Raw genomic sequence first — 17648 nt, forward strand, 5'->3', positions numbered from 1 at the left:
ATGGAAATGTAAAGCTTTGATTAACAATAAATCCACGATGGTAGCAAATGTGGTTATGTATGAAAGAAGACAATCTTTATGTACCAAGATGAAAATAATATTTAATTCTCATAAATTATATGATAATATCACATTTGGATCATTAACAAATTGGTGTTTAAAGCTAACAACGAAAAGAACAGGAGGGTGAGGGGAACATTAATAAGGTTATGTTAGCACTCTGGACCTTAACCTAAACACAATTTCCACAGTGATTGTGAACTGCAGATGTTAGAAAAGGCTATTTCTCCATTAAAGCATTATGCACCTGTCTAACACTAGTTGGAGGCAAACATGTAGAGAAAGCATGACCAGTGTCATCCAAAATATACAAAACGATAGGTTGAAAAATAGCACAGAAACTCCATATCAAAAATGCCCTCACTCTCTTCCTATTAATGTTAGCTCAATGGGGATGGACATAATCCATAAGAAGGAAATCATAAACCAACTGCTGCAGTGTAAGGCCTCACAATGGGGTGAGATGCCACCTCTGAATGTGTGAAGTTTGATTATGTTTATGGGTCTGATTCCATGTGCCTGGTTCTTTCCAACTCTTATTATTTTATGATCTAATTCCTGAACAAATCTGGACTAATCTGTAAATAGAATGTTATACCAATCTGAAACAGTCCAACTGAAATAGTGAAAACATTACTTCAATAATCTTGCCTTTCTTAAATGGGCAATTAGTGGAACACAAACACTTGGTTCTTGGGAAAATCTTTCATATAAAGCCTTCGGTATACAGTGCTGGCAGATATTGTCTTAACAAATGTTAAGATGTGCTGCAACCATAGATGTAATAGTTGGGGAGGTTGCTTGTCAATTCTACTTGGTTATTATATTATGGCTATACACTGACTTTTAGAAGGGGTGGTAACTCTTGGTAGACTGGGTATAGGTCTTCAGACAAAGGTTTGACTTGCCCAAAATTTTTTCCACCTTCACGAAATTACTGAATAATCAATACCAAAGAAAAGAATGACACCTTTTATTGACTATCCCACCTCAATGCACCCAACAACACACCATTACTCCTATTTGCCATTTGCCTTACTTTAACCATAAAAACATTAATATTATAAAAAATTATCCTATGAAAGTTATAAACACTTCAAATCAATATTTAGGTGAAACTCCTCAAACCCTTTAAAATGCTAGCATCTTCAATGAGTGCCAATTAATTAGCATATGTTTGGACAGTCATCTGTTTTCAGAAAATGAATGTTATGTTTGGCTGTAACTTAAAATATTTGCATACTGCCATCTGTATCCACAGTGATTTTCAGCCACTCAAATTCGACAACACTTCAAAAATTGTAATTTGTATTGCATGCTTAACTTTTGGAAAGTACAATTTATAGCTGGCCTCATCAAACTATTGATTACTCTAATTTTCATATAATATACAAAATATTCTGTACTCAATAAAAAATACTGATTATTTATTTTGAATTAGCCCTCAAAGACAATACACAACATGTCTATAAAAGTCTTTATAGCATGCAAAACTTGGAAAACTGCATACAGCCATCTGCTACGAATCAGAGCCTAGCAGATGCATACTAGCATTCAATAGTTTTATAAACTTGGAAATTGGTAAATCTTTCATCACTTACCTAATACTAAATCAAATCTCATAAACGATGGAAAAATTCATTTTAAAGAAGAAAATATGCAAAATTCAAGAGCTTTTCTGAAAACTGATGAAACATTGATAAAATTATACATCTTGCAACATTATTTTGCTTTAACAAAAGAATACATTATCCTTAGAACTCATAAAATCTGCATGAAAGTGGATGGTTGGAAAAATGTTTTGGGATGTAGCAACAGCCTGGGAAAATTTTACAATGATTTAATGTAACAATGGGCTTTAGCTAACATCAAAATTGCTTAACAACTGATATTTCCAATTTAACAGGAATGAGTTATTGAACAATTTTTATGAAATTTTATGCAGTTACATTGAATCCAAACTTAATTTAGACAAAAGCAAATTTATTTTTATTACAGATTAATATACTGTATACATAGACTCCAACCTTCAGCAAACCTTGTCAGTAGTCAACGCGCGAACGACATTTTTACAACTTTGAAAATGTGCGCGTAGCGTATGTTGTAATTAACCATTCATTAATTTTAAATTAATAATTAATTGTAATCAATTTTATTACATTTAAAATCCATATACATATAAAACTGAATAATTAAAAATATACCTTGTAAATTATATGCACATTTAATTAGAAATTTTCTTTTAACTCCTCAAGCATTCACTAATAAAAAGTACTTCAAATCACTACTAATCATAGAAAAAATCAGAAGCTATAAATCATATCTTTATTCTGGATATGATTTCTACAGGGAAATAAAATTTAAATAACCAAGAATGATACATATAAGTATTAAACAAAATATGCATAATTTATGAATGCAAAGATTTATATGTAGCATGCTTAGCAAGCTTAAGTTCTGATTTTGAGAATGTTTTTTTATAACACAGTTCTTCATTTGCCTGCATATTTATTTTTTCAATCAAAACTGCTTCAAGAGTTTTAAGACCTAAATTTGGTCGAAATTCCGTCTGATTTTTTTTAACAATAGAAAAAATTCTTTCGCAAGCTGCATTTGAATGAGGTATTATTAAGACAGCAAGCATTACAGAAGGCAATACTTTGTATTTAATACACCCATTCATATTTTTTAATTTGGCAATTTCTCCCCATGCTATATCAATACGCAAATCTACAATTTCTTTCAAATCATCTACTTGATACATGGAAAATTCAATTTCTACTTGATTAAGACATTTTTCATCAATAATGGATGGAAAAGTATTCATCAAGTAAAGAACAGATGAAAATGAGACTTCAGTTCTCAAGTTGATGTCAGCAACTTCAGCATGTTTTAGAAATGGATCACTCGGTGGAAATTTATCAATTATATATGAACATGCAGTTACAAAAAAAGCTCGCACAGAATTGAAAAATGATTTCACTTCACTTTCATTCAATTTGGCATTTTTTAAATATAGTCTTGTTTCCGCACCAATCACTAAATTTTCATTTTCTTTTTGTTTACTATACTTCTGAAATGGAATAGACGTTAGAGTAACATCTTCATTTTCTTTAGAAATTACTGATGGTTTTACGAATCTAACAAAAAAATTCATTAAAAGTTCAAAAAGTTCTCTTCTCAATTTATGTATATAAGGAGCTTGTTGTTGCAAATTAATATTTACTGTTATAAACAAAGGCAAAGTATTTTTCAAAAATAACAAGTACAATTTGGTGGTCGGTGACTGTAAAATTTTTTTAACGTTTTGCAATCTCTTTCCTTCATTCTCACTGTTATCTGGTTTATCTCCAAAAAAATTTATCACAGCATCCCACTGTTACAAAATCCTTGTTATAGATTCTAAAAGAGACAACCATCTCGTACTGCAATATTTCAAAATTTTATGAGATTTTGCATTCTGTCCCAAAATTTGTTGAGCAACTTTGAAGCTATGCTTCCGTTTCAAACTTTTCTCCAAGTAAAAATATATATCTATTATCAACATTTCAATTTCTGAGCCAATTAATTTTTCAGTAGCTTTTTTTGCAGCTATATGCAAGAGGTGGCACGGACAATCTCGGGTGATTATACTTGGTTGATGCATTTTGATAAATGATGCTACACCTTTAAACTTTCCAATCATATTACTAGCATTATCTGAAGAAAATGATAAGCAATTTTTCCATTCTAAACCTTTGTTTTTAAAGTTTTCATTTATACAATTAAAAATACCTTCTCCTGTATTATTCGTGCATTCTAAAATAGAAATCAATGAAGTAATTATCACTTCTTTTTCTTTACTGTAGTATGTTATAACCAATGGGTACAGTTTGTTATCATTGTTATCATTACTTCCATCAGTACTTAGAGAAAATGATGTACTGCACACTGATTTTATAATATCAGCAACAGTATTTTCTGAAAGCGTTTTCACAATAGCAGCAGTTTTGGTATGACCGCAGCTAAATTTTTTTGCTATGGCAGAATCCGGAAACATTGCTTTGAAAAGCTCTTTGGAATGATCCGAAACAGAAAGCGGTAGATTATGTTCAATTAAAAAACGAACAAAATAGCATCCGGCTTTTATAGGATCTGTTTCATCATCTTTTATTAAGAAATTTGTTATTTCTTTAGATTTTACGGTGCCAAGTTCTATATGCTTTTGAGAAAACACATGCCATTTACAGTCATCTTTTCCGCCATGAGCAACTGAGAAGTCTTTGTTGCATACACTGCAGTGTGCGTGATTCTCAGAAATTTCGGACGCTTTAATGCATGGAAATTCTGAAGAATATGAATCTTTAAACTTCTGCTTTGATAATTTTGGCTTCTTCGTTCGAGGCAGCATTATGATTAAAAATCTTTCACCTGATTCACAGTTCACAAGACAAACGCTAAGCTCTCGCCGTAAACTACACAATGCAGCCGAATGCAGCCTAAACACGCATCAGCGAGGAACCTGGGAGACAGACAATTGGGTGGAACTATTGATAAGTCGTTAACGGTTGGAGTTACTGATCTACGATTGGCTAATTCTTCAAAACTAGGAACGCACTCAACACGTGATATATGATAACACGAGTATTCAGCCAATAATCGGATGAATTAGTTGGTTCCGTTTTGCGTACTGGTTCTCCTGCTCTTGTTTCTGTAAAATCCGTAGTTTTTTCCATACTTTTCGTAGCTTGTAGTTTTTCATGAATTTCCGTAGAAACTACGGAGAATCCGTAGTAGTTGGAGTCTATGAGTATATTTCTTTTATCAATATCACTGCAAATAATTTAACCTAATCTATAATTTTAGCATCAGATGTTAATAACTCTAGTCAAACACCCTTTAATCCTAATTTCTGAACTATGCATGTTAATACAAATATGCAATTTTTACTAACTTTTTAATAGTGATTTCATTTATTTTAAAGTTATGTTTGAAGAATTCTTATAAAAACTACAAACTTTGATTTCCCCCCCCATTACCAATTACAAGATTTTAGTCTTAGAGATCTGAATCTCTCATTATGTATCTATAAGTTTACCTTAACCTTCAAAACAAAAGTTAATGTGAAAAAAGTGAATAAAAATTTAATTAAAGCTCTTTCTACAATTTCTCAAATATATTTTTCTGTAAAATAAATCTACAAATTCCGCTTTATTCTATTAATTTTTCAAGTTTATTTTACAATTAATAGATAATTTTATATTTAAGTAAATTTAGTATGGTCTTCCATTAAAAAGAATTTTTAAGTGCACAGTCAAACATGCATGCATACAGGATGAAATGTTACCTGTCGGAATACAGATGTTCGCTCACTTAACAGCATTTCTACAGTTTTTGAAAGATTAGCAACTTGCAGCTGTAAACTATTTAGAACTTCTTGTTGTTTTAAATCCTAAAAGGAGAGCAAACAAAATTATACATATCTTCAAAGCATTAATTTTCAATATTTAGAATTATAATTTTTATTATAAGCATAATATCTGCATTTTTTAGGATTCATAATTAGGACAATATGTACCATAGCACAAGCTTTTCAACTGTAACTATTTTCGTGAATTTTAAGGAATTTTCTACAATTTCAGATATCACACTTTTTTTTAATTCATGAACTTTAGGTTTATTCTAGCATTCTTTTAACTCTCTGCTATACTTATGGAAATATTTATTATACCACGTAATTTTAATACTGCTTTCTACTACAATTAATACAAAAAGCTCTGAAACCCTGAACTATAAATAAATTCTATAAAATTTAGCCAAGAGCTCCAAAACATTGACCCATAGAAAATTCTACAGTCAATTGCTCAAGAATCCATAAGTTTATTTTAGTGATATACCCTTATACTTATGAATTAGTAAGATAGTGACTAAATTTCAACAGCATTTCCTTGGTTTTAAATGGGAAAAATATCTTAGGTTTTATATATATATAAAACCTAATATATATATAAACATTTGCATAAAAATCTATTATTTTCCTCAAAATGCCACAAACCACTGAATTTTTCAACAAATGTTTGTATTTGAACATCCAAATGAAAATAATACAAAACCGTGTTAATGGATTAAAAAAAAATTGAAGGAAGTTCAAAATTAACTGGTGCCTGCTGTGCACTTTCAAAACTGAATCATCTTGCATTAAAATTTTAGATAGAAAATTTGTTAAAAGATAGGAAAATATAAAATGGATGTAGAAATATTATGGAAAATATATAACATTCACAAGGAAAAAGGCAATTTTTTTTAAAATCAGTATTAGTGTAAACATTACAGAAAATGAAACAACTGATTCAGAATATAAAGCTTTTTTAATATTTATACTGTTTCATCAGCTTAAATGAATGGTGGCAGCTATCATACTGAAACCTCTTTAAATGTACTTTCTCCTGAATACATCATTTTGGAAACAAACAGCAAGGTCAAAGGTATGAATACTTTTTGCAAGTATAAGCACATTTGTGACAGGCTATGCATTAACGCCTATAAAGCAAGAAAAACATTAGCTTGAAAGCTATGTTTCTGAATGGTGTTCATGTCACCTACAACATATACCTTTTGTGTGAAATTTAAAAAAAAAAAAAAAAAAAAAAAAGTGTTTGAAAATATTAACTGTTTAATGGTTATTAAACAGTTAATATTTTCAAACACATTTTTTAATAATAATAGGTTTTTATGCACAGAAAACAGTCCATTATGGTATTGCTTGCTCCCTTGTAGGTGTACTCAATACACTCATGTAGTTGATCTGCAAGTTACTGAATCATATATATACATAACATGTCTTCACAGCTAATCTCTCATGCACATGACGTGTTCAAGGATTTTTGCTAGAGAGTGGCAGAATACTTTATTTACCACCAATCTAGATCTATATATTAAATACAACAAACAGTGTGTAGTTTTTCAAAGCAAGCAATTAAAGAGTTGTGCAAAAGCTTTTTGTAAAAGACAATAATAATAATTATAAAATAAAACTTGAAATAAGCTTAGGTTTATACTCCATATATTTCTGCTTACTCTATTTGAAAAAAAAAACTGAAACTGCACTTGCAAAATACATAATGCAATGTATGACACAACTAAAACACTTCTCACAAATCAAATCTACATTGGCATCTATTTTAATTATTTCCAATAAAAAAACTAAGCATTACATTTCTCAAGAACAGAAATATCAATTTTCTCAGCTACCTTCAAATATCTTTAGAGAATGCAGGGCATTTAAAATTTAAGCCCCTTGAATCTTTCAAAAGATGAACAGAATTTGTTTATTTTTGATTATATTTCTATGTTTGAAGATAACGACCAACTGAAATATGAATATATTTTCCTAAAACACAATTTTAAAAGAATTTCATCAACAAAAATTTGCTAAACTTCCAGAATATACAAAAAGTAATTTTCTTAAGTTACATAAAGTAGAAATTATAAATGTACTGATGTTCTGATTACCAGTAATTCAGAAAAATTAGGAATTAGAACCAGTTTACCAATAATGATATTTTTTCTTTCTAAAGAATGTATTTAAAATATGAGTAAAACAAAAGGCTAGAAATTTTATTTGAAAATTGTCAAATACTAGAAAAAATTTATGAAAATAAACTTTAGTATTCAATACTATAGTATTAGTAAGTATAAAATGGTACAATACAAATATAAGAAACAATTCAAACTATCTGTGATATGTTAATCTATTGCATACATCATAGGCCTATGCCATGAAAGGACTAAAATAGCTTCTCTTACATATCTATAACTTTTATCAACTTTTTATAAACAGTAGGCTTGCAAAAAATACAGCAATCTATTAACCTAATTTTTGGACAAAACATACCAGCCACAGAGCTCTCTCGTATTCTCGTTGACAGTCGCAAGGAAATAAATCATTCACTATTTGAATATATTCTCCTTCATTTTTTCACATTGATAACATTCCAATTCTTTTTTAACAAATTGTTATATTTCTTAAAAATATATTAGAGTTGGTTTTTCATCCAATACTTTGATTTCAGTCTTTATTAGGAATAGAAATTTGTCATTCATTTATGACATAATAGTTAAAATCAGTCCAGGTTTACTAAAAAGAAATGAACAAGGTAGACAAAACTGTCACAGATTAGAACATTTACCTTTGAAAAGTCTGATTTTACTGAAATACCAAAAAATACAGGGAGTACAGTATTCTGAACATCACTAAGCTATGTTAAATGCAACTAAAGATCTCGGCAATAATTATGCAAGTACCACAAAGCATTCTAATCAGCCAAAGAGGAATCAAATTACTGAATATAAAGATTTCAACTGTCATCAGAAAGTCATAATAATTCAAATTGAATTTATATTAAAATTAGAGAAGTTGTTACCATTATTTTAAGATCTTTAGAGATTTACTAAAATCCCGAACCAGCAATTATATACTGCAAAACAACTACAGGAGAAAAAAAATCAAATGTACAGAACAGACCAATGCAAAGTTTTCACAATATTTACAGTATACAAAAATGCGATTTGAAAATTTTATTGAAGTAGATTTGAAGTTAATCACTGATGCACATTTTCAAATTTATACACTACTATTCTTAACACAGTATAGGTAAAAAGAATGTACCTACAACATTTATTATCACAAGATACATAAAATAAGCAATCCAGAACAAATTATAACAATTTCAGTTTCACTTTCGTGAATGAAAACTCAAAACATACCTATACATATAAAAGCCTCGATTTTTTTATAAGCACATCAGAGCTGGCAAGAAATTCTAATTCTTGTTCAATAGCAAGAATGCCTTTATATTAAGGTAACTGCATATTCACATCAACTTTGACAAAGGATGTATTTATTATTGGAATAATAGAAATCCATACGTTTTTCAGTGTTATTGCCAGGATAATATGATAGAGTGTTTCTGAGGTTGAAACAGCATACAGTGATTGGCTTGAAGAAGGGCGTAAGACATGAAGAGAAAGTTCTATATCACATGCAGACAACACCAAGGAAGTATGATAACCTTATCTGGATGCCTCTGGTATATTGTTCTGCATTACTGCCAAAACTAGTGAATGATCAGATATCTGCTAATGTCATCTGTCACATTATGCCATATGTGTATCTATCACTGGCTGGCTGGTAGGGTTAAAGACATTGAGAAGACTGTACTGGATATATGGCACCAACAAGGACATTCTTATGTGGAATGCCACTGGATTGAACAATAGATCAACTCTTATAAAAGTTCAATCCACCAGAACAGTGCTCAACACACCATTAACAATTTTCGACCAGATGCATTTGCACATTTTCCCCAGGATAATTTTTCAGCACAATGCCTCTCCTAATACTGAAACAATAGGAGCCTTCTTCAGAGTAACAATTTCCCTTCTTTGATCCCCTAAATCAGAGTTAACAATGAACCCCATCAAAAATGAGCGAGAAATGAGGTCAAATAAATGGTAGCACATTGTGGCAATTCTCTAACAAATGTGTATGAAGTCTGAAATCGGACAAATTCAGCTTGGCTAGCTAGTCCATAGGACACCACTAAAAATTTAGTTAATTCAATACTATAGTGTACATACCAAACAATGCAAGCTAAAGTCAAACACATTGAGTACCAAATTTACCGACAGACATATTATGCATTATTTTGAAATGCTAATCAGTTGCTCTGTGGCCTCTACTTTAGATATCCTGAACAATAAAAGTTGCAGCTTTATTTTTATAGGTATTTTACTTTTTTAGAATAGTAATATATACAAACACACAAAATATTGAAACAAGTACAGTAAAAGCTTAATCATCCCAAATGCTCGAGAAATGCCACATTTTGAATAGGTGAAATTTCCAGATATTTGAGCATATACAAATAGAATTAATGGCAAAAAAGATTTGTGAAGGTAGAAAAAAAAATCTGGTCTAAAATTATAAAGATATTCATCTTATTTATTTTTAGCTAGACTATCAAATTTAAAAAACTAGGCAAAATTTCGAGGAAGAAATGCATTTTGTACATAAAATCCAACATACTTCATAGACCTTCAACATATGAAATTAAAACATCTGATTATAAAATGCAGCAAACAGTTGGCAGAGATGCTGCCAAACTTGCACCAAGCATTCAGGCAGAATCTAGATAATTAATCAAAATATAAGAGATTACTTTACTGCCACACTAAAAAGATTCTCTGAAACACTTCAAAATTGCTCCCAATAAAACCAATTGACCAAATATCTGTTGCAAGAGATTAAACAAATTTAATTTCTGTTGAAACATTTGTGTTAAGGCCACTTCATCTCAATTCCACCCTATGCAAGGAACTTGGCACTGCCTGCCTATCACAAGAATACCACGACAGAATGTCTACAGCTGTCTGTTGTCATAGAAAAAAGCCCTAATCCATTTTTCTTAGAGATGTCTTGATGAAAAGTATTAAAATTTGCCATCTGTCTGCAATTATATAATGGCTTGCCATCTGTCTGCACTTATATAATGGCTTAACATCAGGTAAAATATGTGTTGTAATATCGTTTTGCCTCTCCTGGGCCAAACATTTGTCAAAAAAGAAAAGAACAATAAAACTGTTACCTGACTCATCCCTTCTTTAAATACATAAGGCCTATTACTCTACTGATTGCCCTCAATAAATATACTCGCAATACACAAAATAAATGCTTCTTATGTCTTTTGGAATCTCTCGCATGTTCCAGAGCAATAATAACTCACCATATTTCTTTGTGCATCTATTCCAAGGAAACATTCTTGCAGCAATGGATACAGTGATAGTGGTGGAATGTAAGCACAGAGCTTGGTAATTCTATACACATTTTAAAAGTTATTAGTGGTATTTTAAGAGTCCTGCATTGGGAATGGGAATATTCGCCACGGCCATTTCGCCATTGGGGCATTTCAACATGGGGAGCGTTTCGCCATCAAGACATATTTTTCTTCACACGACTGCATTATATCTTGCCATATTATTATATTGATTTAAATTAATAACTTTATTTAGTTTAATAATTTAATAAGCATTTGATACTAAATAATACATAAAATGTTTTCATGTACAGTTTCATACAAATACACTGCTACAGACGAACATGTTAATTTTAAGAGAGTAAGGTGCTGATAAGATTCCAAAGTAATTCCGTTTTCCATTCAGATTTCATAAAATGTGAATTTCCTGCTTGTATGAGTGATTTCTCTGAACTAGCCAATTAAAATTTCAAGAAATCATGTAAATATTGTACCTGCATAATTTTAAAATCGATAACATAGCTTCTGTTATATCAGAAGTTTAGCCCCAGCTCTCTTTGCTACTCACATAATTTTGCAACTAACTACGTGTAATTTCTTTATATCTCGTACTTCTAAATAACTATATATATTAAAAACAACCTTTATTAAGTATACAAAAGCTAACAGAATTATTAAACTAAATAAATTTAATACGAGTATAATACTGTAAGATAAAATGCAATCATGTAAAGAAAAATATGTCTTGACGGTGAAACGGTGATGGCGAAAAGTCTTAGACCGCTGCATGTACTTTACAAATCTCCCATTTGTTTGATTTTTTTTTCAAAAGGATATTTAAAAAACTAAAATTCTAAAATTTTCCTGTTACCCGAGCTTTTTAGTTATTTGTATGATATAAAGTTGGGCCTTTAATTATAATTCAGAATTTTTATTATTCAGTTTAGTTTAGTCTAAACAAAAGACATTTACAACCAAACCTCCCATTAAGAGACACTCATTAGATCAAAGCTTTTGTCCATTATTAGAGATAATCCCATAAATTAAAATGCAATTATATCTCACTTTGAGAATTCAGGAATTGTCTGTTAATGCAAAGTGTCCATTAATGGAGGTTTGAGCCATATAATTTATTGCAAATGTCATGGAATTATACACTTACCTTTTCTGCAGCTTTCCTAGCAGTATCATTTAATGTTCCTATGGTGCGATTAAATGCACGCTGCATTTCTTCCATCTGTCGGCGATACCTTTGACTTAACTCTTGTAAATACTGACTACTGAGGGACATATTTATTTCTAAGGCCTTTATACGATTGCTCATTCGCATGAACACTGATTCTTTCTGGCCAGCAGTAGAGACACCAGATGCAGTAATAGGCTCATGTTTCCCTTGAAATTCACTTCGCATGTCCATACGTTTCTCATCTCCTGTTCGATTATTTGTGGGCATTTCAATAGGTGATACAGTATCTGTTATTTCCTCTTCAGGGGAAGTAGTAGTGCTTGATTCAGATAAATAATCAGTGATTTGCTGCTCTTCAGAGTCTGTCAACATCTCACTAAGTACAGAATTATCATTAGCATTAACAGATAGTGTTTCAGTGGGACTCTTTTCAATAAATGCATCTGTCTTTTCAGGTAAAGGAACTGTAACTTTAGAAGGTAATTCAACCACAGAATCAGCAAGAGGCGAACTTCCGCTCGACTGATCATACTCTGAGATCTTCTTACTATCACTGTAAGTACTACTGTGCCCATTTTGTTGAGTACGAGTTGGATGTATTGAAGTTTCTAGTACGATGTGGTCTGTAAGTACAACAGATTTATTTAGTTTACGAAGAGTTCCATCAGAAATATTTAAATTGACGTTTTTGTCTAACTTGCTAAGAGAAGGGAAAGAATCATTTGGAATTAATTTTTTTAAGGAAGAATCACTGTCAACAGGAATTCTCATAATCTGTGGAGGAGGGCTTTTAGTTGGTGATACAACAAAGGAGCTACCTGAATATGCATTTTCTTTCCCAGAGACAGATGTTTCATGCGTTATAACAAGAGGATGCTCCTTAAACCAATCACAAAGTTTCTGAAAAACAACTGGTCCTAAAGCAGCTTGGAAGAATCGACAGTGTGGCTGAGCCGATGAATAGTAACGAATTCGTGAAGAGACACACTGATCACAACGTTGCAAAAGACGGAATAATGATAAATTGCTTGAGCTTGGAGCTAGAGGGAGATCTTCAATTGATGAACCAATGTTTTCACTATCACTCAGCATATGATCATCACATTTGTTTGAAGCTCTGTCAACCAATCTGAAACAGAAAAAAAAAAATAAATAAATCCATTACGTTTTAAATTTTAACTAACAATGTTCATGTGGCAAAGCAATTTTATGGTAAATTGACTTTTGTTATTAAAAGCAAATATAATATCTTGTGGCACAAGTTAACCTTTACATATGATGATGATTATCATTAACAAATCATTCATAAATGTCAACATTTTACACTTACTTTAAACCATAGCAATTTTTTGCATAATAAGCTTTATTTCAAATTCATAAATCTATAATGGAAAAACCCATCAATAAAAAATGTCTTATGATTGTTCTAACACTGCATTTCTCATCAGTGACAGAAATTCTTAACAAGATGTCAGAAACAAAACTTGAAATAAATTTCCATCAAATAAATCATTTTCAACTCTCTGAAAAGGGGAATTCAAAGTAATTTTTAAAAATTACAAAACATTTCTTTATTGCATCATTAACAAAAAAAAAATAATAATAATAATAATAATCAGAAAATAGTACAAACAATAAGCAATTTCTGATGATTCAGTTTTAAATAATGATCATCAGTATTTTACAATTATTGTACTATAATTAAGAATACATTTTTATGACCTTGAAGTGATTTGTTGCCATTTACTATTATGAGCTCAAATCATATGCCAAGAGCAAACCAGCGAAATAACCCAAGGCAAAACACCCGAGAAGGTTTTCATTTAAATGACCACAACAGCCCGAAACAGCTGAGACTGTGATCTTGTTTTTTTTTCTCCACCCTAAGGTACACAGTAGCAAGTGCAATTTCCCCAAATGCACTGTATCAGTTTAATAAAGACAGCTTGCCCTAAAAGACTAATGGAAGCTTCTTTGTTAGGAAGTATATCATTGAAATCTTCACACCTCTTTATGCATTAATGAACAAGAGGAGGAGGAAATTGCTGTGAATCTTGAAAGGAGTTTTGGGCATTTTGGTATTTTAAGCATACAGATTGGCAAAGGCTTCAATTTTCTATGGTTTAAGCCATTCCTTGTAAATCAGGAGTTAAATGTCCAAATTTAAGATTACATTCTTAAATAGCACAAATTTTTATCATAATAATGAAGAAAAATTATTTGAAATATTAAATCATATTTATTAATAGTATAATTTATTAATGGTATAATTAATGTTATATTTATTAATGGAGGGTATGGCAAAATACAAATAATTTTGTAAAAAATTAGAGTCATTGTTCAAAAATTTGGATTTCTTTACAAACACAATTATTTATGTATATATTTAGATGTAAATATTCCACTTCACACACAAATCTTAACATATTATTTCTTGGATAAATTCAGAATTTCCATTTTTTAACTTGGCAAAACAACAATGGGATGTCTTTAAATAAGGGTAAGAACAGGAAAAAAAATCATGTTAGAATTATTTAATCAAAAAATGAATGTTTATTAGCATTTACACTTATAATCATTCAATCATATTTTTAATTAATCTCAAATAAAAGAAAGAAGCATCAATTTCTTTTCTTAGCAAAGTTCAATTTGATGCATTCATACACTCAGATTTGTTACAACGAATGTCATCAGATTTGTTACAACGAATGTCAAACGATTTTCAAACTACTGTATCTTAATTATTCAAATATTCAATAGATCCTAGTTATTCAAACATTCAATAGCAGATTCTTAATTAAACGAAAGTTTAATTAATCATAAAAAGGATATTAATTTTGTCTATAAATCGAAAAAGTATACATCTTAAAATCACATTATACACAGTTTGCTTTCAAAATATTTAATTTTATTTCAAATACTCCAGTTTTAAAGATTGATACTAGAAGACTTCATGGTTCTTAGCATATTATCCCCTCAACCTTGAAACTGTCACCAAGTAGCAGAATTTAGCACCAATTATAGATGGATGCGATGTAATAACATATTCACAACATATGTACTTTCATTTGTGATTTTCCATCATAAGCCACATTATGTTTTTATGAACAAGATACAAATTGTTTTTGTACTTTTTTCTTGCATCTGGGGGAGGGGGGTGAAATTATTCGAATTTGGGACTGCTAGACAGAACAGCCAATGGGAACAGCCAATCCCAATTTATGGGATTCTACATAAAAAAATTCTGATGTGGACATCCCATGACTTCTTTACAGCCTCTTAAATTATACACATTTTTTTGCTTCACTTCATTTAAACTTATTTCCTTGAATTATTCTAACTTAATTAACCTATCTCTCAAGACAAGTTGAAAATGACATCAAAATTTTTAATTCTGAAAGTACATATCCCAGTCAATTTTTGTCCTACAGGTGGTCAAACTTCTTATAATTTTTTTTTTTTTTTTTCTTTGTGACAGGTATGAAACTTTCCTAAATGTAAGTATAGGAACTGGGAGACCCCCCCATTAAAAATTAGATTTCACTATTTGTAAAAAAAAAAAAAAAAAAAAAAAAAAAAATTATTTTTAAAATTTGGCATTCCCAAGACATGAATATTCACATTATTTAAAATACTTCTGTAACTGGAAATATATGATTATGACCAACAATTGCGAAAATAAACACTTGGTAAAGGGGCATGCATGCATTATATACATACAAATACATACATGCATACATTTAGTATTGCAACAGAAAAGAGAGATGCACAAATAGATTTTACAATAGTCTCATACACAAAAGTTCAATAGTCTACAGCTAATCGTTTTTGAGTTATTTAAGATACATACATGCATGAAGAAAAATTTCCTTTTCAATCAATTTTATATCCATTTTACAATCTGCTTTGGAAAAAAGAGTTCTTTATTCTGTGTGTATGTACAGATGTCCCGCAAGAAAATCATCCCAATAGATATTTCTGTTGAAATATGACATCACAAATTTTTCGAGATTACAATACTTCTTCTACTTCATACATGGAAGGAAAAAGTATATTAATGGCCATGACATGATCAGCTGAATATGGATGACAAAACAGTAGACTGGAATAATTTGTGCTCATATTGTTCAAAACAGAACTTCCAGCAAAATCAGAAAGCCTAATAAAATAGCTGAAATCAACAAAAGCATTCAGAATTCCATAGGAATACTTAGCATAAATCTGAGCAGGTTGGCTGATGGCAGTCAACTTGCATAGTTGAGGGGATAATATACAAGTACTGCAATGTTTCATATTCACAATTTAAAAAACAGCCTAATATCTTATTTATGTTTAAACAAAAATTTATAAAATTTAAATAAAAAACACATCCTCAACAAATATGGATAGATATTCATTACAGGAAAACACATCTAGACTACCTTTCTAGCAAATGGTAATTTTTCCAAGAATTCCAGCAAACTTAACATTTTACATGTGGAATATAATTAAAACCCCAGGTACACAATAGAGCAGAGGGAATTAACAGTATGAAGTGCTAATACCTGATAGTAATTCATCCTGTTTTGTATAAAATCACTGAATTACTGCCATAAATACAACAACAAATAATAATAATAATTCAAACAAAATAAAAAGTAAATGTGGTCTTCAAGTACATACTTGCATAATTTTGCATCAGATACATTTTGCTGTTCTGGAGCTGTCTCATTAGTTTGTCCTTCTAAGAATAAATAAAAACTATATAAACTACAAAAAATACTTCTAACTTTTTTCAATGAATAAATGCTTTATAAAGTTTATTTGAGTGAAGGAAATATTTGAAAATCTACCTTCAAGTGCTTGTTGCTGGCCCAAAGCTTGAGCAGCTTTTTTGACTATACTTAAAACAGCATCCGTTGCAGACCCAAACAAATTTGTGGATTCCTTTTGATCTTCGACTGGTATGTCTAGAAAATACAGAAAATTGTTGCAACATGCTTTAAAGAACTATTCTTTATTCTTTCTATGCAATGACTCATATTGAATGGATTTTGGAATTACAATCAGCTAGTGCAAATGATAATCAAATCAGATATTATTCATCCGCAAATAAAACTTTTTAACTATAAATGAGATGCTTAACTATATGTATATACACCAAAGATCCATTACATTATGACCAGCTCCATCTAAGACAATGAGCTCATCTAAGGCAATTTCTTTATCCTCTTCAGAATGTATGTAAACTAATAATTGAACAAAGTTTGTTATATCAGTACTTTCATCCAATTATAATGTGAAATACTCACTGTTTTCATTTTCTGAATAAGTGGACAAATTCATGAAATGGAATTTGCCATTTCATGAATTTGTCGACCTATTGTATCATTTCACAACAGAATATTATTAAGTTCATTAGCCGCTTTTTTGTTGAATAATGTTAAAGCAATATTTTTAGCTACTGGTCATATAAGGTTTTCTCCAATAGTGTGAGCCTGTCCAGTCCTGGCAATTCTTAGGCTTACTAGGCAACTAGCTTCCTAAGCTTTTTCACTTGAAGTAACAAAACCTTTCATGACTTGTTTACTATTTTTAAACTCCAATAATTTCTTTTTAAAATATTCTTC

The 17648-nt window shown here is 30.4% G+C and overlaps 1 protein-coding gene across 2 annotated transcripts in view; it reads right to left on the reverse strand.

Moving 5' to 3' along the window:
• Nucleotides 1–17648, reverse strand: part of LOC118191388 (SUN domain-containing ossification factor-like) — a 150346-nt gene that overhangs the window by 11593 nt on the left and 121105 nt on the right. For both annotated transcript variants that reach the window (XM_085820954.1, XM_085820953.1), the window contains exons 10-13: nucleotides 16872–16988; nucleotides 16702–16762; nucleotides 12016–13168; nucleotides 5387–5491 (exon numbers count right to left, since the gene is read on the reverse strand). In XM_085820954.1, coding sequence (XP_085677080.1) covers nucleotides 5387–5491; nucleotides 12016–13168; nucleotides 16702–16762; nucleotides 16872–16988 — 1436 coding nt within the window. The remainder of the gene's footprint in view (nucleotides 1–5386; nucleotides 5492–12015; nucleotides 13169–16701; nucleotides 16763–16871; nucleotides 16989–17648) is intronic.

This window comes from Stegodyphus dumicola, chromosome 7, assembly GCF_044657685.1.
Source record: "Stegodyphus dumicola isolate Sdum_Otavi_A_Nest chromosome 7, ASM4465768v1".
Lineage (NCBI taxonomy): Eukaryota > Metazoa > Arthropoda > Arachnida > Araneae > Eresidae > Stegodyphus > Stegodyphus dumicola.